This window comes from Rattus rattus, chromosome 11 (genome assembly GCF_011064425.1).
Source record: "Rattus rattus isolate New Zealand chromosome 11, Rrattus_CSIRO_v1, whole genome shotgun sequence".
Classification (NCBI taxonomy): domain Eukaryota; kingdom Metazoa; phylum Chordata; class Mammalia; order Rodentia; family Muridae; genus Rattus; species Rattus rattus.
In genome coordinates this window covers 88,333,459-88,358,175 of record NC_046164.1, presented here as the reverse complement: position 1 = coordinate 88,358,175, position 24,717 = coordinate 88,333,459, and the positions used below count along the sequence as shown (strand labels likewise).

Here is a 24,717-nt window from a genome sequence, read left to right as displayed (position 1 = left end):
TGTTTTGTTTTTAGTAATGTCAGTTTACGAGATTTTGTGTGAAACTTCCTTTCATACTGATTAGCCACTGACTATACTATATTCAGAAATCTTTGTAGCACTTAGAAGTGATTTGAGATTCAGCTCACATGTTTATATGTGATTACCAAGATTCTGCCCTAGTAACTGGAGTTAGAGGTAGGCTTTATAGGGGCGAAAGGAACTGGTTAGCGTGGATGTTCAGGGTCCTTTGGTGGCGCCTTAATCAACCAACGAATCTGCATTTGAGCATGAAGGAAATATATGAATGCAAATAGACTTCTATATAAACCACCTCCATTTTTCTTCTCTTTCTGCTTTCAGGTAATGTTTGAAACTTACCAGTTTTCTGGTGTATATGTAGCCATCCAAGCAGTTCTGACTTTGTATGCTCAAGGTAAGTAAAGCTTAACTGTTAGGAAAATTAATTCAGCAAATACTATATGCCACAGAAACTTAATTTGTCACCAAAGTCCATTACTAGGGAGCTGGAGAGTTGACTCAGTGCTTAAGAGATGTTCTTGTGAAGGGAGGGCTCAGGCTTTTCTGTGTGGATAGATACATGGAGGCTCACAGCCATCTGTGGCTCCAGTTCCAGAGTTCCAAGGCCCTTTTCTGGCCTCCAAGCACGTCATGCACTTGGTGCAAAGACACACATTCAGATAAACACTATTACAGATAAGATTAAAGTAAATAAAGTTTAATCAAACAAACAAAAACCTGAAAAGCCCATTACTTTGCTACGATCCCACTTTAAGACTTTACAGTTGTGTGTGTCCGTCATGTCTGTGCAGGGATGCATACTTGGAGAAGCCAGAGGTTGATACCAGTGTCTTCCTTATTCTCCACATCTTTTGAAGCAGCTTCTCTTGTTAGTTGACCTGGAGTTCACTGGTTGACTAGGATGCCTAGTCATAAGCCTCCAGGATCCTCCTGTCACCACTTTGCAGTGCGGAAACTACTGGCCTGTGTTGCTATGCCTGGTTTTCCTGTGGATGTTGGTTGGGGATCCAGACTGAAGTCTCCATGCTTGTGTAGCAAGCGCTTTCCCTACTGAGCCACCTACCTGCCCATGGTTACAAGTTTTGTCATCTGTCATAAAAGTGCCATTTACATTCACTTCACTTGCTTCATCGATGCCGAAAGTAACATTGGGTTTTTAAAAAATTAGTGTATTTTTTTTCCTGTTAAACCATTTCAAAATTTTATACACTAAGAGGGACTAGAGATGCCTTACCAATTAGGAGCACTGGCTTTTCTTCCAGATGACCCAGGTTCAATTCCTAGCACCTCATGGTGGCTCACAACTGTCTGTAATTCTAGTTCTGATGTCCTCTTCTGGCCTCCTTGGGCACTTGCAGGCATGTACTACACAAACACACATGCAGGCAACACCTCCATACACAAAATAAGAATAAGCAAATTAAAGTAAAACCTTTATTGAGAATAAACAGAATTTGTCTTCAGAATTGGCTTGGTGTTGTTGTTGTTGTTGTTGTTGTTGTTGTTGTTGTTGGTTGGTTTGCTTGCTTTAAAAATTTCAAAGAATTAGTGTGCTGGATAGTTTTATGTCAGCTTGACACATGAGGGAACCTCGGTTAAGAAAATGTGGTGACCCACCCTTTAATCCCAGCTCTCAGGAGGCAGAAGCAGGTGGATCTTTGAGTTCAAGGCCAGCCTGGTCTACAGAGGGAGTTCTAGGACAGCCAGGGCTCCAAAGAGAAATCCTGGGTGTGTGTGGGTGTGGGTGTGTGTGGTGGTGGTGGTGAGTGGGGGTGGGGTGGGGGAAGTAATGCTTCTGTGAGATGGGGCTAGAGGCAGAACCTGAAGGGAACTTTCAAATTAGTGATTGACTGGGGTTGGGTGGCGGCCCATTGTGTGTGGTGCCAAGCTAGGCTGGTGGTCCTGGGCTCTCACTTGTGATATTTACAAAGAGCTCCTCATTTCCTTGATGGCCTCACTCTTCATGGGCTTTGGAGTTCTCTTCCTCCTGCTCTGGGTTGGCATCTACGTATGAGTCTCCAAGGTACCCACCAGGCAGCTCACCGAGCCTCTGCTTTTGTAAATTAACTTTTTACCATTGCTACATGTCCCACCTGCTGTTTACAATAAAGGCAGATGTGTGACAAAAAAAAAAAAAAAAAAAAAAAAGAATGGGCGGTCGTGCATGCCTTTAATCTCTCTCTCTCTTTTTTTTTTTTTTTTTTTTTTTTTTTTGCATGCCTTTAATCTCAACCCTCTGGGCAGAGGTTGATGGATCTCTTGAGTTTGAGACCATCCTGGTCTACAGAATGAGTTCCAGGACAGCCAGGGCTACACAAAGAAGGAAGAGAGGGGGAAGAGAAGGAGGAGGGAGCAAGTCAGTAAGCAGCATTCTTCCATAATCTCTACATGGGCTTCTACCTCCAGGTCCCTGGCCATTTGAGTTCCTGTCCTTACCTTCTTTGATGATGAACCAAATAAACCCTTTTCTCTCGAAGTTGTCTTTGGTCGTGGTGTTCCATCACAGCAGTAGTAACCAACTAAGACATCACAAAAAATCTTACTGCTCATCTAGCAGTTGGGAGGAAGGCAAGGGAGGCAAAGGCATGTAGAGGGCCGAGAGTTCCAGTGAACCTCGTCTATACAGTGAGTTGTAGGCCAGCTAGTGCTCCATAGTGAACCCTAAGGGTATAAAACGAAAGCACATGTACCAGTCAAGTGCACAGTAAGTTATTTTAGAATATATTCCTAGTTTATGAATCAGTCTTAATGAAAGAAACTGCCTTTCTCTTTTTAATCTCTTCAATTTTTGAAATAGTTATATCATTTCTCCTTCCTTTTCCTCCTCCAACTGTTCCCATATATTCCCTTTTGTTTCTCAGATCCATAGTCTCCCCCTTCCCCCCCCGCCTCCTTCCCTCCCCCCTGCCCCTCTTTCTTCCTTCCTTTCTCTCTCTCTCTCTCTCTCTCTCTCTCTCTCTCTCTCTCTCTCTCTCTCTCTCTCTCTCTCTCTCTCAAAACAGCATTTCTCTGTGTACCATTGGCTGTCCTGGAACTCACTCTGTAGACCAGGCTGGCCTCAAACTTAGAAGTTCTGCCTCCTAAGGGCTGGAATCAAAGGTATGTACCACAACTGCTCTGCTGACCTCTTTTTCTTTAATTATTGTTCTTTTTCTTTAATTATTGTTGTTTTGTGTGTGTGTTCCTAGATATATATAAATAGAATTTGCAAAATCTGTATTTGTCACTTGTATGTATGTTTCTATGGCTGACCACTTCAGCGGTACATCATTCTGTAGTTTCTGGTAGTTCTTTGTCTGGAAATGAAGTCTCATATATTTTACACATTAGCATGTGTCTTGGTGCTATCCTTGTCCAGTCATGTTTAGGCAGCTGCCCGCACTGTCCTTTGTTTTATTTCTATGAGTTTGTGTGTCTGCACATGTGCCTGAAGAGGTCAGGGAGAGCTTTGGAGCTGGAACCTGGAAGCAGTTGTGAGTCACCTGATGTGGGTACTGGGCACCGGACTCTGGCTTCTTTGCAAGAGTATCAAGTGCTGTCAGCTACTGAGCCATTTCTCCAGCCCCCAGTTTATTTATGTGTGTGTGTGTGTGTGTGTGTGTGTGTGTGTGTGTGTACGCTCATGTGAGCGGACATCTGCATCTCTATGTAAGCAAGAGGACAACTTGAAGGAATAGATTTCTTACGCTATGTAGGTCCAAGGTATCAAAGTCAAACCATCAGGCATGGCAGACATCTTTACCTGGTGAGCCATCTTGCCAGTCTCCCTCCCTGTCTATTGAGAACAAGTATTTCCCACATGGGAAGAGCTCTTTGGATTTTGATAATCTCATAAATTCAACAGAACATAGATGACAATTTATAGGGCTTTCAGTATGTTCAAAAGAATCTTTAGCATTTGAAGTAAAAAGGTACCTCAAAAACTTCTATTTTTTTTTTTTTTTAAGATTTATTTATTTCATGTATGTGAGTACACTGTTGCTGCCTTCAGACACACCAGAAGAGTGCATCAGATTCCCATTACAGATAATTATGAGCCACCCTGTGGTTGCTGGGAATTGAACTCAGGATCTCTGAAAGGGCAGTCAGTGCTCTTAACCACTGAAACAATCTCTCTAACCCTCAAGAAACTTCTTAACTGAAAAGATTCAGGAACATAATTTTGAGTTAGCATACCAAAGAGTCTAAAGGAGGAAATAGCTGAATTCTCAGTCTTCCAGTGTGGGGCACATGCTGGTAAGGATTGCATTCTTATGTTTCAAGTGGTTCTTTCATAACTTTAGGAGATCAATTTTCATTATGAGCTCCATAATTTTACATGTAGATTAGTAAAAATGCATACTTTATTTTTTTTTAAGATTTATTTATTATATACCAGTACACTGTAGCTGTCTTCAGACATACCAGAAAAGAGCATTAGATCTCATTACTTGAGCCACCATGTGGTTACTAGGATTTGAACTCAGGACCTCTAGAAGAACAATTAGTGCTCTTAACCACTGAGCCATCTTTCTAGCCCTATTTATCTTTTTTTGAGACAGAGAGTCTTACAATATAGCCTTGGCCATCTGGAACTCACTGTGTAGACCAGGCTAGTCTAAAACTCATAGATGATATCCTGCCTTAGCCTCATCATTATGCCTGACTGTATTGTTTTGTCTTTTGTTTTAAATTATAGTATTAATATAGGTATTTAGAAAGCACTTGAAGAAAGTTTTTAATGTTTACTTGTTTTGCGCGCGCACGCGCGCGCGCGCGCACACACACACACACACACACACACACACACACACACACACACACACACACACACACCCCATGTCACATTCAGGAGTCTGCAAAGATCAGAAGAGGTGTCAGATCCTCTGGAACTGGAGTTTATAGATTATTGAAAACTGTCATGTGGGTGCTGGGAACAGAGTGCATGCAGGCCCTCTACAGTGCTCCTAACTGCTGAACCATCTCTCCAGCCCCAGGAAATTAATTTTGAAGTTTCTTTTCGGGTGGGAGTTGTTGTTTAAGATGGGATCCAGGGTCATTATAAAGCCCTGGCTATCCTGAAACTTGCTGTATAGACTAGGCTGGCTTGAACTCACAGACATCCACCTGCTTTTGCCTCCTGAGTCCTGGAACTAAAGTTATGTGCCAGCATTCCTGATGGAAATTAATTTTTAAAGCTATATTTAGTTACCAACTGTAATATGTCTTACATTGCATTTGATATAGAAAATGTTTCTATCAGTGAGATATAGTTTCTTTGCTCTTAAGGTGATAATAGTCTAGCTGTAATTTTTCACTTGAAGGAAAAAAAACACATGTTCTGTCAAGAGAGAGAAAAATGTTTGTCTAGGTAAGTCCACATCTGGATAATTTTACTTCTTGAAAATCTGTGTTGATAGTGGACAACTTGGAGGAGTCCGTTCTCTCTCCCATGGGAGTCCCAGAGGTCACACTCAGGTCATCAGGTTTGGCGGGCAGCACTTACAGCCCTGAGCCATACCACAGGCTTCATTTTTTCCTTCCTCCTTTCTTCTACCATACTTCATTTTAAATAGAACTTCAGTGGGATTTGATTTCCCAGAGGGTTTGAGTTAAATTCCCAGCATTTATGTGGTGGCACAGAGCCATATGAACTCTAGTTTCAGGATCTGATGGCCACTTCTGGTCTCCACAGGCCAGGCACACAAGTAGTGCACAGACACGCAAACAAGACCCATGCACACAAAGTAAAGTTAAAAGTGTATTAACCTGAATAAATACTTTCATAAACATCAGTTTTGGAAAGTTTAAAAGGTCTAAGCTTGAACCTGTAATGACAGTTCCATATTGGGTAAGGAAGTTATCTTACGTGTGTCATTGTTTGCACGGATGTATGTGTGTGAGCTTGGCGCTCAGGCTGGAAGGCAGCGCCAGCTCCCCTAGTGCTGGAGTCACGGGCATTGGTGAGCTGCACGGTAGTCCTGGGCCCTGTGCAGCCCTCAGGAGCAGTAAGTGCTACCCTACCAGAGTTAAGAAGACTGACGCTAATGTAGTTTCCTACAACATTTATAAATTAATCTCTGACAGCTGAAGAGACAGCCTCTTTTAATTGCCTGTATTTTGAGTGAGGTTGGGGGGGGGTCAAGATGGTTTTTTTTTTTTTTTTTTTTTTCTGGACCTCAACCTGTAGATCTGCTGGCCTCAAACTCAGAGACCTTCCTGCCTCTATCTCCCGAGTGCTGGGATTAGGGTGTGCACCGCCACCACCAGGCTATATTTGGCCATTTTATGGAACTGTTGACTCCTTAATTTTAAGAAGCAATAGCCCAGTAAAATTAATGAAATAACTACAAGCCATGCTTCTTCCTAACTTATTGGCTAATGTTTTCAGAAAAAGCAAGTTAGATGTCTTTATGGTTAAGAGTACTTGCTGCTCCTGCAAAGGACCTGGTTTCAGTTCCCAGCTCCCAGGTCAGACAGCTTGCAACTCCAGCTCCAGGACACTGGGTGCCCCCTTCTAGGCTCCATAGGCACTGTACTCCTGTGCACACACATGCTCACACAAACACATACAAATACATGATGAAAAGACATTTTAACACGAACAACAGCCATTGTAGAAATTTTTTGAATAAGAAGTGACCTGGTGTTTTAGGAAGGGGTGTCTATCTCCATGGTCAAGTCTGAGTGGGTAGAAGAGATTAATTGCAATTGGGAAATCTCGGGTGGAGGTTCGAGTGGTTAGAGAAGACACAGATGAAAGGGCAGACAGGACTTTCAGACAGACAGTCCAGTGATAAAAGGGTATGGTATTAGAAATGATGACTTTTTCCAATAGGAAGTCTTCAGGGCTGGGGAGATAGCACAGTAGATATATGCCAGCCCTTAAAGCTTGAGGACCTTAGTCGAGATCACCAGCACCCACATAAAAGTTGTGCATAGCCACACATGCCAGTAATCCCAGTATTCAGGAGGTCAAGATGGGGGTTTGCTGGCCAGGTAGTCTGTCCTGCTTGGTGAGCTCACATGTTCAGTAAGAGTCCCTATTTAAAGAAAAAGTAAGTGCTAGAGAGTTTGCTCAGTGGTTAAAACTGTGTAGTTGCAAGAACATGATGTCAGACATCAGTACCTGTGTAAAACACAGCTCTGATAGATGTGAAGGCAGGAGGATTGCTAGGGCTTGCTGGCTTCCACATTACTAGAGGAAACGCCAGTCAATTCAAGAAGAAGCCCTCTCAAAGGAATAAGTAGAGAGAGAGATACAAGAGGATACTTACCTGATGCATACAGATGCACAGACAGAGAGAAATAAACACGCAAATCGTTCAAGATTATAGTAAGGTGGAGAACTACTGAGGAAGACAGCCGGTACCAACCCTCAGTCCTCTGCAGGTACCTGAGGACACACATAACCAGACAGTCTTCCTTGGAAGATTAAGATTGAAAGATAGCAGTATAATAGTTTTTGGGGCTATAGCATTAATCAGGGAAAAACAAATTGTAACAACTTAAAATGGGAATGTTGTCAGAGATAAACATGTGAATTTATATAAGAAAATGAGACTAAGCATGTTTACAGTGATATGTCCATAGGCAAATTTATGTTAAAAGAAAATGAAAGGGAGAGAGACTATTTAGAGATGCAAAAATAATAAAATGTATATTTTGGTTTAAAAAATGTGCGTTATAATGGGTGTGCCAAATGGCTCCCTGGGTAAAGAAGTTTGATTCTCTGGTTCCTACATAAGGGTGGAAAGAGATCTGACTCTACAAAGTTGTCCTCTGCTCTCTACATGTGTGTAAATTGTTTTACTGTGAGTTCTTAGAAGTGTCTCATGTAGCCCTGGCTGGCCTTCAACTCCCAGTATAACCCAGGATGACTTGGGCTCTCACCGTATGTAGCCAGGACTCTCCTGGACCTTGCTGTGTAGACCAGGGTAGTCGTGCTTGCCTCTGTCTCCAAAGTGCTGGACTAGAAGTGTGTGCCAACCTGACCTAGAACTTGTCATTTTGTCTTCCAAGTGCTGGGATTACAGACTTTTTCCAGTATGCCAGCTAGAAAGCTGTGTTCCCTCGGAATTGACTTTTGGCTTTTTTCAAACTTTTTTTATGCTGTAGCGGCACACACCTTTAATTCTAGCACTCAGGAGACAGAACCAGGGATACACAGAAAAACCCTTTCTCGTAAAAAACAAATAATAATAATATTACTACTACTACTACTACTACTACTACTACTACTACTACTACTACTACTACTACTACAACAACAACAACAACACCACAGGTTGGAGAGATGACTCAGTGCTTAAGAGCACTGTTCCAGAGATCCTGAGTTCAGTCCCCAGCACCCATCCCATGTTGGGTGGCTCAAAGTTGCCTAAACTGCATGCACTTTTGTGGCTATGGCGGGTGTGTGTATACACACACACACACACACACACACACACACAAAAAAAATTATATATTTAAAATAACTATATATTTAACATTTTTTAATAGTAGCAATATTTGTGGTTGGGAAGTGATGTCAATACCATGTGTACATTTAGCCATCGGGACAACTTTGTGGAATTGGTTCTCTCCTGCCACCTCTACATGAGTTCCAGCGCTTGAGCTCACTTCCCCAGGCTTGCTGTGCAAGTGTGACTTCTCCCTCACAGCCACTCACCAACCCCTGCTTCTGCTCTCAGTAGCACAGGCCAGACATTGCACACCCGATGAGTCCATTCTCGCCCCATTGCTCAGGCTGCTGAGGCGGTGTGGTTACGATCGCTTGCCTTAATAAGAACAAAAATAAACAAATCCTTGCAGTGGAAACAGGAAACAGCAGCTCCCTCGTTCTTTATAGTCATTGCTGTTCCTCACAGGCTCTGGCTGGGGACCCACCGGGCTCACATGTCACCTCGAGGTTTTTGTTGTTGTTGATGGTATTTTTTCTTTTGTTTTGAGATGGTGATGACTGTGTAGCTCTGACTGTCCAGGAACTCTAGCCATCCTGTAGATGAGGAAGAGTGAGGGGTAGAGTTACTCTGTTGGTGGCCTTGTTTTGGGGGTTTTAAGATAGGTGACCTAGAGTTTTTGGTCCTTCAATCACAAGCCTTCTGAGAGCTGGGTTTCAGGTCTGAGCACCAGCCCTGACAGGATGGTTCTAGCAGATTCACGTGCAGTCTTGTAACTGTGTAGTCATTTTTCAAAGCTGTTTCCTGTAAAGGTAACTTTTAATCTCCCGTAGTAATTGTTGCTGGGGTTTAACTGCCTCTCCCTTCTGACCTAGGCCTAGTCCTGGAAGCTTCTAGCCTCCATACAATCTAATCTAAGCCTAGAATGTTTTCAGCCTCTGAGACTTGCTGCTGAATAAGCTCACCTTTTAATAGTTCTTTCTGAGCTCTGGCCAGCAGGTTCAACTTGGCTCAAACTCCTCACCAAGCTCACTAATTCAAACGTGCTTCTGCTCTCTGCTTCTGACTGAATCATTCTCAGACTAACTTTGGCAGTCTGATCTAATCTTCTGACTTCTTGTCATTCTCTGGCTAGTTCTGTCTCTCTTATGTCTACCTTGTTCTCTCTCCCCAACCTGTCTATGTAAACTGGGCTGGTCAGACTACCTCCTGGTGGGGCATACCCTGTTCTGCCAAGTCTTTCTCTGATTCGTCAGTTTGCCGCTCAATTAGGCATCACTTTCAAACATGGGTGCTTCCTTCTATAAACTAACTTTCCCTTCATTAGGATTAAAGGTGTATGCTAAGGACTTGTCTGTATTCCAGCCAGAGTAGCCATGTAGCTGCATTAAAATCCTTCTACGGTTCCATAAATTAATGATTATACTTTAGAAACTTTCACTTAAGGGCATCCGGTAATTAAGTTGGAAAGGAAACTGTAGCAGGTCTTTCTTCCCAAGCTCTTAAAGAAGCACACGATTGAACTAAAAACCTCACAAGAAAAACACCAGGGCAAGATGTTTGGGTAATGCCACTTGGCACCAGGCCTGACACCTGAGTTCATCCCCTGGCCACACATGTTAGGAGAGAGCCAACGCCTCCACTCCCCCCATGTTGTCCTCTGACTTCACATGCGTCAAATGGCATGCACGCTCCCCCCCTCCACTGTAAGGAGACTGTAAAGCAAACCATCAGGGAGCAAATGCTTCCGGCTGGGATCAGTGCTGAAGTTGGGCCTAGTGGCGCACACCTTTAGTCCCAGTGCTCAGAGGCAGGGGGATCTCTGTGAGTATGAGGCCAGTCTGGTCTATATAGTGAGCTCCAGAACAGCCAGGACTACATAAAGAGATCTGTCTTGAGAAAAACCAAACAAGAAGCGGGGTTAGAGAGGTGGCTCAACGGTTAGGAGATTGAGTGCTCTTCCAGAGGACCCAGGTTCAATCCCCAGCACCCACATGGCTGCTCACAACCGTCTAACTCTGGTTCCAGGGGGTCCACGGCACCAGATGTGCCCATGGTGTACATCTATATGCGTGGATGCAAATTGCCCACACTCATAGAATTAAGAATAAAGGAAGTGCTGGCTCCAAGCCTTACGGGCCACTTTTCTGGGGGTGGCATCTCTACTACCTTTGAAACTTTCTCTCTTTGATTTTTCTGAATTAACTCAAACCTTCTGTTCTTGTGCAGGTTTACTGACTGGTGTGGTAGTGGACTCTGGAGATGGTGTCACTCACATTTGCCCAGTATATGAAGGCTTTTCCCTCCCTCACCTTACAAGGAGGCTGGATATTGCTGGGAGGGATATTACCAGGTATCTTATCAAGGTAAGTGAGAGGAAAATATCATAAAAGCCAGGTTTTTTCCTTTAGTTTGTTTACTGACTTAGAGTGATCAAGTGCACATACTGCCCTTGCAGAGAAACACCTTGGTTCCCGTCGTGGCCAGCTCACCACTCCCTGTGACTCCCATGGGATCTGCTGCCTCCCCCTGCACCTCTCAGGCACGTACCCACACGCAGACACCCAGTATACCATTACTGGCTTTGCTGTGGGTTCCAGGCACTGAGCTGAAGTTGTCTGTCATGGATATGAATAGCAAGTGCTTCTTACTGTCCGAGCCACTTTATCCCCCAGGGGACTAACTTTTGTTCAGTGAAACTCATTCTCATAGATTATTAATTTACTTTTTTTTTTAATGTACCAGCTGCTGCTGTTGCGAGGATACGCCTTCAACCATTCTGCTGACTTTGAGACAGTTCGCATGATTAAAGAAAAACTTTGTTATGTGGGTTACAATATTGAGCAAGAGCAGAAGCTGGCCTTAGAGACCACAGTGCTAGTTGAGTCATACACTGTAAGTATCCTATGTAACATACACTGGGACATCTGTGGTACTAATGTCACTGAAGGACTCCAGAGTTTTGGCTTGTTTGTTCACACACCTTTTTTTATATTATTACATTTTATTTATTATATTATATTTTATTTATATTATTATACCGAGGGTCTCATGTGTACTCAACCCTAACGTGGGTACTGTTGGTTTGAGTTACCGTAATATGTTTATATATGATTTTTCAATATCTCCTGCTATGTTAAGCTTCTGTGATCTAGTTATTAGGGAGGTCATGTATTGCAAACTAAAGCAAGAATTAAATTGGAATATAATTAGAACTGGAGGTTATATTTAAGATTCTAGCATCTTCAGAATATATCTCAACATGTTTTGTATAGTGTTATTTCTCTGTGATATTGCTTAAGAGTTCTAAAAATAGAACACAATTATAATGGTCAGACATCATGGAGGTCATTAATATTCCTTTGCTGCGTGACTTTCCAGCTCTTTGTGAAAATGTGGTGTACCTGTTCCTCAGACTGTTGCACTATTCTGAGACAGAGTCTCCCTCCTGCCTCTGCCTCCCAAATGGTGGGATTGCAGTCCTGCATCATTTCCGCCTGGACCTCAGGGTTTTGTAGTGTCATGGAGCTAATCATCTAAGCAATGTATTTTTGGGAAATATTTATGCTTTGATTTTTTTTTTTTTTTTTTCCCCTCAGACAGAGTCTTGCTGTAGCCCAAGCTGGGTTAGAACCCAGGCTGGTTTCAGAGTTACTTTAAAATCCATTATGTTGCACAAATTTGTGATTGGTGACAACTTGGATCACAGGGCTTAAGAACACTTGTGCTGGGCATGGTGGTGCTGGTGAGGGCTGAGACTTGATGGCTATCAGGGTGGTCAGTAGCACCAGGTACGGTCCTTTCTAGTGAGGCTCGAGTGTCTGGGCTCAGTGTAGCTGCAGTCTCTGACCTGGAACTGATGAAATGTCTCAGGGGTCCCCGGGGCATAGGCTGCTGTCAGCTGTGAGCAGATTTCTTTCTGTATCACCTGTAGGTCTTTTAGCCTGGCATACAAATCATTATTACTATGACATGTTGGTTCAGTAACATCATCTAATACAATCAGAGGAGCTGAGGCCCCATATAAGATCTCAAAGGGAGTAAAGCTGAATCTGGAAGGGGTATTGAAGAGAGCAAGAGGGAAGGAGTGTCACCCAGTCTGCGCCAGTCTCCATGGTCAATTTGAACAGTGGCACATGCTGTAATAGAGGCACTCGGAATACTGGGGCGAGAAGTGCCACAGTATCAGTGAAGTAGCAAGAAGTAATGAGACCAACCTCCCAGGGCCTCCAAAATAACCCAGACTAGCTTGGTATGATGAGTTCCATGAGTTCTAGGCCAGCTAAGGGTAAATAGCTGTCTTAAAAGTCAAAAACGGATGAAAATATTGTCAGAGACCATGCCTTTAATTCCCATCTTGGAAGCAGAGGCAGGGGGATCCCTGAGCTTGAGGCCAGCCTAGTCTCTATCACAAGTCCCAGGCCAGCCAAGATAAAGAGACCCCTATCTCACCCCTGCCCTCCACAAAAAAGGGTGCTGTTTGAAGGGTACAATAAAAATGTACTTTATAACCTCCAGCAACCTCTAGATTTGTCCTGGTGGTTTATGATCCTAATGTTCAGTCTTAATTGCTTTGAAGGAAGTAGCATGAAGCCAGCCCGCGAGAACTGGCAATGTCAGACTTGATTTGTGTGCCTACTGTGGCAGCACATACACTAAACTTGGAACGAAGTAGATAAGGTTAGCCCTGTGCAAGGATGACACAGATTCCTGAGGCGTTCCATAGTCACACACACACACACACACACACACACACACACACACACACACACACAAGACTTGACCTTGTGTTGGACCTTGGTTAAGATAGGGGAGTCATTGAATTAGTTCAAGCTCAGCCTGGACAAATAACCAGGCCATCTTAACCCTACCTTCACCCTCTCCAACACCCCCACAAAAACCCAAAAGCCAGACATGGTGGTGCCCACCTGTGACGTGAGTAAATTTGATGTGGGGCTGAAGCATCACTGAGTTGGAGGCCCCCCTGTGTATATAGCTTAGCCCCAGGCTCAGTGACAGCAGGCATGGTGGGCCTCCTGCAGTCTCAGCGCTTGGAGCCAGATGCAGGAACATCTCTAAGTCTGAGGCAGTAAACAGACCGTGTAGACCAGAGGGAAGCAGGCATAAGTCATGGTAAAACGTTGAACTGTCCAAGTCTGCGCTTAAGTTAAAGTTATACTTAGCGCTTAGTTATTTAAGACATAGTAGCATGAAAATTATTCTAAATCAGTGTTCTTAAGATTTTTGTTTTGAGATAATGTCTCAATATGTAACAGTCAAGCTGGCGTTGAATTCATGATCCTCTTGCCTCAAGAGTTGGCATTGCAGGCTATACACCAGCCCAGCTGCTGTTGCTGTTGCTTGGTTGGTTGGTTTTAAGAAAGTGTGTATATGCACGCGTGTAGATCAAAGGATAATTCTGGGGAGCCATTTTTTGTTTTCTGCTTTGTTGAGATGTTGTCTCTTCTTGACTGCATTGCAGCTATTAGAAAAATAAACAACAGAGTACAATGCTAACATCATCATCTGAGTTATTTTGTTTCACCTCAGAAAACTTTAGGAACTTTTATTGCTTTTAAATAATTTTGATTACAGAACAGATGTGTTTAAAGAATCACTGTGTAGAGAATGCTGGGAAGTTGTGGTTTTGCTGACTAACACCTGATAATTTTGTTTGTAGCTTCCAGATGGACGTATTATTAAGGTTGGAGGAGAAAGATTTGAAGCACCAGAAGCTTTATTTCAGCCTCATTTGATCAATGTTGAGGGGGTTGGTGTTGCTGAATTGCTTTTTAACACAATCCAGGCAGCCGACATTGATACCAGGTACTGTAGACAGCATTTCCAAGTCATTTATAAAACATGGACGGGCTCAGAGACGGCTCAGCAGCTGAGAGCATTTGCTGTTTGTCTGGAGGACCTGAGCTCCGCTCCTAGCACCCATGTCAGAAGCTCACAGCCGTGCGTCTGTAACTCACAGCGCTGGCCTCTGTGGGAACCTGCGTTCATGCACACGGGGTTGATGTGCAGACACACACATCTAGACGTGGTTTAAAATAAGAACAAAATGTTTGTTTTGCTTTTGGTTTGTTTGTGTTTTAAGGTAGGGTTTCTCTGTATATAGCCCTGGCTGTCCTGGAACTTGCACTTTAGACCAGGCTGGCCTCAAACTCAGTGCTTTTCAGATATACAGTATCTTTTCAAACGGAATCTGTGTTGTGTGATAGGACTCCTATCTAACTGAAATTGCATATCTTTTGATTAGCACCTCCTCGATTCAGTCACCAGCTCAGTGTCCCATCATTCTATTCTCTGCTGCTGAATTCACTGTCAGACTCGGCCTGGCTTCATCTAACACAATTTATTCCAGGCCTGTCTTCATCGCTACAAATTATAAGGTTTCCTTTTTTTAAGAGAGAATTACATTTTACTGTGTATATCAAATTTTTTTTTATTCTTTGAGATATGTATTTAGTGATGGATTGCTGAATTGTTTGATAGTTCCATCTTTAGTTTTGGAGAGTGTTTCTATACTGTTTTCTGTAATGGTGACCATAATTTATGTCAGGGTTCCTTAAACTTTTCACTTATGATACCCCTATGTTAGTCAGGATTCTCTAGAGTAACAAAACTTATAGAATGAATATGTATATGTATATATTCATGAATATGTATATATATTCACACACACAAACACACACACAGGATTTATTAGAACGACTTATAAGCTGTGGTTTAGCTAATCTAACAGTGGCTGCCTTCTAGTTCAAGAATCCAGTCCACGAGGTTGGATGTCCTGACTGGTTTTCAGGATAAGCTGAAATCTCAAAGATGTAGGCTCCAGTGCCAGTGAAGGAATGGACTTGTTAGTGAGGGGAGAGCAAGCAGGCAAAGAGGGAGCCTCCTCCTTCCATGCTCTTATATAGCCTTGGAGCAGACAGGGTGTGGCCCACACTAAAGGTGAGTCTTCCCATCTAAAAGATCTGGATTAGAAATAGGTCTTCCAATTTCAAATTAAGAAAAGACCCCTCACAGATGTACCCCACTGTTTTTGGGGTTTAGTTAATTCTTGACGTAGTCAAGTTGACAACCAAGAATAGCTATTATATATACCCTTTGAGGAAAGGAGTTGATTTCACTATATAGCCTTGGGTGGCCTGAAACTCGCTATGTAGACCAGGCTGACCTCTCTTAAGAGATCCACCTGCCTCTGTCTTCTAAGTGCTGGAAATAAAGGCATATACCACTTTACCTGGCTATGAATACTTTTTAGCTGAAAAATTTTTACATAATTCTCAGCATAGGCAAATATTTACTGATAATCATGAAGATATATATATTATATATGTATTAAAAATGAAAACAAATTCCATACTAATGAAATGAATGGGTTTATTTGGTTTTACATAAAGAATTAAGTCTTGGGGATAGAGAAATGACTCAGTGGTTACCAGTGTTTGCTGCTCTTGCAGAGGATCCAGATTTGATTTCTATACCCACATGATAGCTTACCACAATCTGTAACTCCAGTACCAAAGAATCTGGAACCCTCTTCTGACCTCATTAGGCACCAGGCACACATGACGTACACAATAATGCAAGAAAAACACATTAAATAAAAATAAATCTTTTTTAAAAATAATTAAATCTTAAACTGGGTATGGTGGTTCACACCTATTTAAGGCCAACCATAGCTATATAGAAGTCAGTCCTGGACTGCATGAGACCTTGTATCAGAAGGAAGAAAGGGAGAACTCTTGGGTTGGGATGTAGCTTAGTGGTAGAGCACTGGCCTTGTGTGTGTAAGACCTAGATTTTGGTTTTCAACCTTGTCCACATACATCAAAAGAAGAAATCTTGGCTGAGTATTTGATAGTCCAGATGAAGACTCTGACTGACTGACTGACTTTAGTTGGTCAGTGTTTTGATTTTCTAATTATTAGTGCTAGCCAGATACGGTGGCAAATGTCTTTAATCCCTGCACTTGGGAGACAGATCTGAGTTTGAGGCCAGCACAGCCTACATAGCAAGTTTCAGGCCACCTAAGGCTGCATAGTGAGATCCTGTCTCAAAACACAACAGAGATGAGGCTCTCTCAGGCAGAATACTTAGCCAGCTCGTGTGAGCCACTAGCCTCAAACCTCAGTGCTGCAAAAACAGCTGAACAAAATGGCACAGATATGTTTTAGGCCGTTTCAGAAATTATTGGAGACTCAGAATTCACTTACGGATTTTTTTTTTTAAATGAGACTCAAAAATTAGGAATTCAAATATTAGTTTGTTTTTGTTTTTTTGGTTTTTTTTGTTTTTTTTTTTTTGAGACAGGGTTTGTCTGTGTAGCCTTGGCTATCCTGAAACTCACTATGGAGACCAGGCTGGCCTCTGTCTCTCAAGTGCCGGTTAAAAATGTATTGATTTCATACTCACTGTGCCGAGAGTCGATGGTAGAAAAATGTCTTTGTTCACTCTCATGTTTTCGTAAGAGCAGAAAGCTGTACGTACAGTACCAGCTTTCTAACATGCCACAGTCTTGGGTGAGCTCAGGGGCGGCATGGCATGGCTGCATGAACACCGCACAGAGGACTGACTGTGTTCGGAACGAGGCCACAGAGACGTTGCATGGGGAAATGTGGGCAGGCGTGCCACGGACGCACACCGCTGACCCATTGCATGTCTGTGTTTGCGTTGTTTTGGCCGTTGTCAGTAGAGAGCCTTCTGCTGTTCTGCAGTCTCCCCCCACATTCAGTTCCGTGCTGCAGCTCAGGGCAGAGCCTGTGGTTTGCTGTTGGTTATCTGTTGGGCAGGCGCTTATTGCCATTTAATTTACGTGATAGGTGGTGTGGCTGATTTTCCTCCCTCCATGTCGTGGTACTTCTAATTTAGCAGAGACTTGAACTTCCGATCTTCCTTTCTCCACTTTGTAGACATCTGGCGTGTGTGGTGCTGCTGTGGAGCCCAGGGCTTTGTGCTTCCTGGGCAAGTGCTCTGCTAAGCCTCATCTGCAGCCCAAAATTAAAAAAAGAAAAAAGAGTACCATTTTCATAATCTGAAACTAAACACCCACTCTGTCTCCTAGATCTGAATTTTACAAGCACATTGTGCTTTCTGGAGGTTCTACCATGTATCCTGGCCTGCCGTCGAGGTTGGAACGAGAGCTTAAACAGCTTTACCTAGAACGAGTTCTGAAAGGAGATGTGGAGAAACTTTCGGTAAGTATCTTTTAAAGCCCTGTGAAGTAGCCTTTGGATCTTGACAACCACTAGAGGGAGCAAGAGGTCTTCTAACAGATTTCTGTGCAGTTAGCCTCTTGAAGACTTACAGGGCTCACTGGAAATTGTCCTGGGGTAGTGTTCCTACCTACGAGGTTACCACTGTGTTGAAGGAATACAGGTGACTGAGTCCAGTGTCCTTGGTAATCTGTAGTGAGCAGCCTGGGCTTTTTTTTTTTTTTTTTTTTTTTTTTTTAAGATTTTTATTTTATGTTTGAGTACACTGTAGCTATCGTCAGACACACCAGAAGAGAACATTGGGTTCCATTACAGATGGCTGTGAGCCACCATGTGGTTACTGGCAATTGAACTCAGGACCTCAAAAAAACAGTGAGTGCTTTTAACCACTGAGCCATCTCAGCTCCCTCCTACCCATTCCCCCAACCCACACTTTTTTTTTTTCTTTCTTTTCCCTATTGGATATTTTATGTATTTACATTTCAAATGTTATCCCCTTTCCCCTTGTTCCATCCCCCTCTTCCTCTTCTATGAAGATGCTCCCACCTACCCACTCCCACCTCAACATCCTTCATCAAGCCTTCACAGGACCAAGGGCCTCTCCTCCTATTGATGCCATCCTCTGCTACATATGCGGCAGGAGTCATGGGTCCCTCTGTGTGTACTCTTTGATTGGTGGTTTAGTCCCTGTGAGCTCTAGGGTGTCTGCTTGGTTGATATTGTTGTTCTTCCTATGGGGTTGCAAACCCCTTCAGCTCCTTCAGTCCTTTCTCTAACTCCTCCATTGGGGGAGGTCCCCGTGTTCAGTCTGATGGTTTGCTGCAAGCATTTTCATCTGTATCAGTAAGGCTCTGGCAGAGCCTCTCAGACATCCATATGAGGCTCCTGTCAGCAAGCACTTCTTGGCATCAGCAATAGTGACTCCAGCCCAGACTATTAAGCAGTCGGCAGGCGGTGCTTGGGAAGAATCTGCTCGTGCTATGGGGAGAAGGGAGAGGAAATGTCCTTTTTTGGGCAGCTTTTTCCTTCCTTCCTTCCTTCCTTCCTTCCTTCCTTCCTTCCTTCCTTCCTTCCTTCCTTCCTTCCTTCCTATGTAGTGGCTGCCTTGGGACTTAGAGCATAAATAGCTCCGCCCGCCTCTGCCCCCAGGAGATAGGACTGAAGAGCCTCACTGTCACTCCTGCCTTGGTGTTTAACCTGTGACTGTGCTCCAGCCTTACTCTTAGCTTGTCAGAGTTCTCATCGCCTCAGTCATGTACAATGGTACGGTTACAGCACAAAGCTTTCCTCTGAGGGTCAGTCCTACCCAACATCCCCACTCCATGCTCCTGTCTGCCCTCCCTTCCTGGCCTGGTCTCTTGTTTGGGCTCTCCTCTCCCCTCCCCCTTGCCTCACAGTGCCTGACTCAGGACCTTGTCCACTCCAGACTCTCCCAGATGTCTCTGCCTCTGACTATGTCCTCCCTTTTACCTACAGTAAACCACCTCCTCACCGTATCTAGGAGCAGTCCGTACTTCCCTTTTTATGTCTTTAATTCATCTGATGCTGAAAGCCAGGGCCAGTCACATCCTTTGCTGTATTTTTTTTTTTCATTCACTTATCTGTAACTCTGATGAGCTTTAATGCCTCATATTGAAAATGGACCACAGCAGCTGGGTGGGTGGTCGTTCACTCCTTCAGTCTCAGCACTCCAGAGGTGGGAGAGTTAGAGTCTCATCCGGTAGGTAGAGTCTCTGAGTTCAAGGCCAGCCTGGTCTGGATAATGAATTCTAGGACAATCTGACTTACTTGTTTTGAGTACATTTCCGTTTGAATTTAAGACCATAGAACATGAGTTTTTGTTTTTGTTTTCTTCTTTCTTTTTTTCGGAGCTGGGGACCGAACCCAGGGCCTTGCGCTTGCTAGGCAAGCACTCTACCACTTAGCTAAATCCCCAACCCCAGAACATGAGTTTTGCATATAAGAAAAGAGCTGGAGGTCTGGGTGGAGCTCAGGTGTAAGCCACATGAATAGATGTGAATGAACTCGAGTTCAGTCCTGTCTCAGGGTCACTATTGCTACCATAAAGACATGACCAAAGCACGTGGAGAGGAAAGAGTATTTGGTGAACATGCCCTGAATCAGTCTATTGAGAGACGCTGTTAATCCTACCAGGTGAGAATATGACCACTACCACAGTTCTGAGCCATATTTGAAACAAGCTTTAATTAAATACTGGCCAGAATGAGGGACTCTGGCCTGTTCCCAAAAAATGGTAATGAATCACAGAGGCTTAAAGGCAAAACCATAAAGCCAAGTATTTCTCACCAGGTCCAATCGGGCAAGCATATTGTTTATTTATATATATATATGTATGTGTGTGTGTGTGTGTGTGTGTGTGTGTGTGTGTGTGTTGTATGTGTATATGTGTGTGTGTGTGTATATATATATATATATATGTGTGTGTGTGTGTGTATATATATGTGTGTGTGTGTGTATACATATGACAATATGATATATGTCATATATATGATATACTTCCTGCCTGTGTGCCTCCTGCCTACATCCAGTCAGGGGCAGGCATATATCCTGATGTATTTGTTGCCTGTGTACCTCACCCCCCATTCCTACCCCCACCCATATACACACACACACACACACGCACGCACGCACTCATTTAGGAAGGTGAGAGCAAGGGGCTTGTTATCCTACATACACAGTGGCCTCCAGCATTTCAGAAAATACGTCCTCAGGGGAGGGGCTTACAGGTTAGGAGCACTTGTTTTGTGGCTCTTTAGGGCACCGTAATTAAAACTTCAGACCTAGCTTAGCTTTATGAGAAGTAGAGGTGGGAGCTGATGCAGAGGCTGGAGGAGTGCTGCTCACTGGCTTGCTCAGTGTGTTTTTCTTATAGGACACAGAACCAGTAGCCCCGGGGGCCCACGCACATGATAGACTACCCCCCCCCACACTTGCTTGCACCCCCAGCCCCATCAGTCATTAGTTAAGAAACTGGCCCACAGGGTTGCCTACAGCCAGGTTACGAAGGCATTTTCTCATTTGATCCCCACCTCCACCCCTCCTAACGTTAGTTTGTGTCAGGTTGACACAAACACCCAACCAGACTAGACAACCGTGTCAGTTTTACGTGCTGCACTAGCGTCGTGGTGGGGTGAGGCCTGAAGAGCACTGCTCAGGGACAGCAGAAAGCCTTGCTTCTGGCCCTTGGGCTTTAGCACACGCTTGGTTGTGCAGCTCTTCAAATCAGGATAGCAGGTATGACATAAGACTCTGTCTCCTGATCATGAGCTTGAGAGGAATTACTGAATGTCTCTGTGTCTGAGGTACCAGATGTTATGAGAGATGATGCAGCGAGAGGGGTGCCCCTAGGAAACTACACCACGTAACTAACAGACCTTGTATAAAAGAGGTTTGTTTAAGGAAGGGAGAGAATAAGGACCTGGGACGGGGTGGAGGCGGGCAAGTGGACTTGCAGACAGGTGACAGATGGGCGCAGGGCCATGAGGGCAGGGAGAGGAGTTGGGGAGGGGCACCCACAGAGAGCAGAGAGTCTCAGTCAGGGCTTCTGTTCCTGCACAAACAGCACAAACATAAAACTAAGAAGCAAGTTGGGGAGGAAGGGGTGAATCAGCTTTCTTCCACACTGCTGTTCATCACCAAAGGAAGTCAGGACTGGAACTCAAGCAGGTCAGGAAGCAGGAGCTGATGCAGAGGCCATGGAGAGATGTTGGTTACTGGCTTGCTCAGCTTGCTTTCTTATAGAACTCAAGACCACCAGCCCAGGGATGGCACCACCCACAATGGGCTGGGTCCTCCCCCCTTGATCACTAATTGAGAAAATGCCTTACAGCTGGATCTCATGGGGGCATTTCCTCAAGGAAGGCTCCTTTCTCTGTGAGAACTCCTGCTTGTGTCAAGTTGACACACAAAACCAGCCAGCACAGAGAGAGGTGGATTGGCAGACAAGTCCTCTTTTTTTTTTTCTTTTTTTTCGGAGCTGGGGACCGAACCCTGGGCCTTGCGCTTCCTAGGCAAGCGCTCTACCGCTGAGCTAAATCCCCAACCCCAGACAAGTCCTCTTATACACAGCTCACACCTGTCTCAGGTTGTGATGTGAGCAGTTGCTGGGTGCCTGAGGGCAGGCCCCTCTCCTGTTGACTGTGTAGATTGCTGATTGTGGAGAGACTCAACAATGCATATACAGAGTTCTTCCTGAAACAAGCATTATACACACATGGCCTCATTGTTCTTTCTTCTTTAGAAATTTAAGATCCGCATTGAAGACCCGCCTCGCAGGAAGCACATGGTATTCTTGGGTGGAGCAGTCCTAGCAGACATCATGAAAGACAAAGACAACTTCTGGATGACCAGACAAGAGTACCAAGAAAAGGGTGTCCGTGTGCTGGAGAAACTCGGTGTGACTGTTCGATAAAATAGCAGGCTTGTCCCCATCACGCCTCTAATGCTTTTTCTTTTTCCCTTTTTAAAAAAAAAATTCTTTAATGCCAATCTTTAAACTCATTCAACTCCAGGACTGAAGGAGGCCTCTCTGTTCCTTTTGACAGAAAGGTCAAGTTTTTTTCTCTGTCTTGGGGAAGCTTTGCTGAATTCTTGTTAATATGGGTAAACCTGGTTGTTTAAGGCAGCCGGTTCTCTGCAGACCTAACTGAGGGCAAAGGGTTGCTGCTGCTTCGTTCCTTTCTGTGTAGGCATTGAGATATTCTTCAGGCTTCCAGTCTTTGCTTCATTGCTCTAACGCTGCTAGATTTAGTTTTAGCGCTGTAGGTGGTATGTCTTTATTAGCATAAAAAACTTTCCCAGGAGCTCTTACATAGTCTGGGTGGGGGTGGTGAGGGATGGGTGGGCAGCCCTAGCCCTTGAGGGCCTTTCCTCTGTAGTGTTAGCTTTCAGCAGTTACCTGCTGCCCCTTTTTAGTACCTGAAGCGTCTCTGATTAACATCTTAGGGAAATATTCAGCTCAGAACTAAGGTGTTTGGGGCAGGTTTTTATGTGATGAAACAAATGGGTGGTCTTTCTATTGTGATTTTTGAGGTTTCTGCTTCTGGGTACAAAAGATGAATGAACCTCATTTACCATACTTGGACTTGGTAGGGTCTCTTCTTTCGGTCTGCCTGGGACTGTTTCCATGTGACAGGATAAAAGCAAGCCTAGAGGCTTAGGGGATGTTTGCTCTTTAAGTAAGCCTATCAGCTGGGAGTATATTTCCTAGACTACCAGTGAAAAAGCTTTTGCTAGGTCAAATTGCAGATAGAAAATTGCTCAAGGGCCAGCATTTTCTAAATGCTGTTTTTGCTGGAAGCATTGAGGTAATGATACCAAGTTCCATTCTTGAAAGCTTCACGTTTCTGTTCCTGATCAGTGCTTCTTGACAAAAGCAGCTGTACAGAGAAGTCAGTCGTGGCCGAGTTAATCATAATTGCTGTGTTAGCATTGACACTGGGACTTGGTGCCAGCTGTGTTGTGTTGTGTTTTCATGAGACCTGGGACTACAATTTTAGCAACAACAACCACAATAGAAAATTTACCAGTAGTCACCTATGTCTGGTCAGTCATGGAGGCCTTTCCCCAGCCCTCTCTTGTTCTTGCAGGAAGAGTGCAGACCTGTCAGGAAACCCTATTCATGAGTCCTGTTGGTATTGTCTGTCAACTCAGAGACAGTCGGAGGGTACCCAGGTGTGAGGTCTACCTAACACTGAAAAATGAATGAGAAGCTGTATCACAGAAAATACAAAATGATGATTCTGAGAGAAATATTTTCCTTCGTTTCAGAATATTCTTTACTAATGATGAATTTGAAAGGAGGCTTTTTTCCTTTTTCTTTGTTTTTGGATGCTTAAAATCAGAATTTTTAATGAATTTTTTTTTTAGGTAACTTTATAATTAGTTCATATAAAATCAGCAGCAAAAGGAAGTTTGTCTTAATAATGCAGCTTCTGTGATATTAAGTATTTTTACCTCAATTTGAACAAATAGGAGAAGTCTGTGTGCATGCTGGACATGCTCAGTACACACAATAGCCTGCCGGTGCCGGCTGCTCGGCGTTGGGTGCGAGACTCAGAGTCACGGAACTCCTAAGCACACCTAAATCATGCTGTCAAATTCTCCAGTCTTGGGAGTCCTGGCCCATTACAGGACACATGCTGTATATAGGACTGGTACCAAGGTCTATTGAGTGTAGAAAATGATCAACTCTTGGCTTTGACCATGGCTTTAAATAAGGGGTGGAAAACAAGGAAGAACAGGATGGAATCGAATAAAACAGTGAAAGAACATTATTCTTTGTACCTTGAATGTAGAATTTGTTTTTATTTCATAATTCTGCTAGCAAACATGACTGTTAAAATGATGTATTTATATATGTAATAATTTAGAGATTCCATTTTATAGTTCTCCTACTCTAAGGTGAAATGATGAATTTACTAATTTGGGAGTTGGGACATACTGTATTCTATTGGAGGCGTCCTTCAGGTTTGAGTCCTTCAAAATAAAACAAAGCCTTTTTTAAAAGATCTGATTTTTAGCTCTTGAAACCCATCGTCACTTAGATTTCCAATGCTAATTAAAATTCCTTTATTTTTAAATTACAATCACCAATGCCTTGAGGAACGTCTTAGAAAATGTGGTATTGGGTGTTAACTCCCCAGTTCTGAGTGCTGTTAGCTTCTATCCGGCAAGTACTGGAAAGCAATGGAAAGCTAAACATTCTAAATTTAACACAATACACTTCTTTTTGATTAAGAAAATAAATTAAATTTACAAAGTAATTTGAATTTTGTCTTTGTTTTTTCTTTGAGTAGTTTTTCTCTTTAATTTTGATATTTTTACTTGCATTTTCAGTTTTGCTCTGTAAGATGGGTTTAGAACTTTAAACCAGTTAGTTTAAGATTATCAAGGTGCTGTTGCTGTTGTTTATCCTCTGTGGAGTAGACAGAAGAAACGGGACTATAACCAGGTGATCTGAACTAGCTGTATAGCCAAGGAGAACTTGAACTCTTGATTCTCCTGCTTCTACCTTCCAGAGTACTGGGATGTTAGATGTGCACGACAGTGCCCAGCTCTGGTTTAGT

General features: G+C 43.5%; 1 protein-coding gene across 1 annotated transcript in view; it reads left to right on the top strand.

Annotated features, from left to right (window-relative positions):
• The window catches only part of Actr2 (actin related protein 2), a 44,148-nt gene extending 19,734 nt beyond the window's left edge, over positions 1–24,414 (top strand). The window contains exons 4-9 of the mRNA XM_032915825.1: positions 343–415; positions 10,632–10,768; positions 11,148–11,297; positions 14,083–14,228; positions 17,479–17,611; positions 21,891–24,414. Coding sequence (XP_032771716.1) covers positions 343–415; positions 10,632–10,768; positions 11,148–11,297; positions 14,083–14,228; positions 17,479–17,611; positions 21,891–22,061 — 810 coding nt within the window. The 3' untranslated portion in view covers positions 22,062–24,414. The remainder of the gene's footprint in view (positions 1–342; positions 416–10,631; positions 10,769–11,147; positions 11,298–14,082; positions 14,229–17,478; positions 17,612–21,890) is intronic.
• Positions 24,415–24,717: the final 303 nt, after the last annotated feature.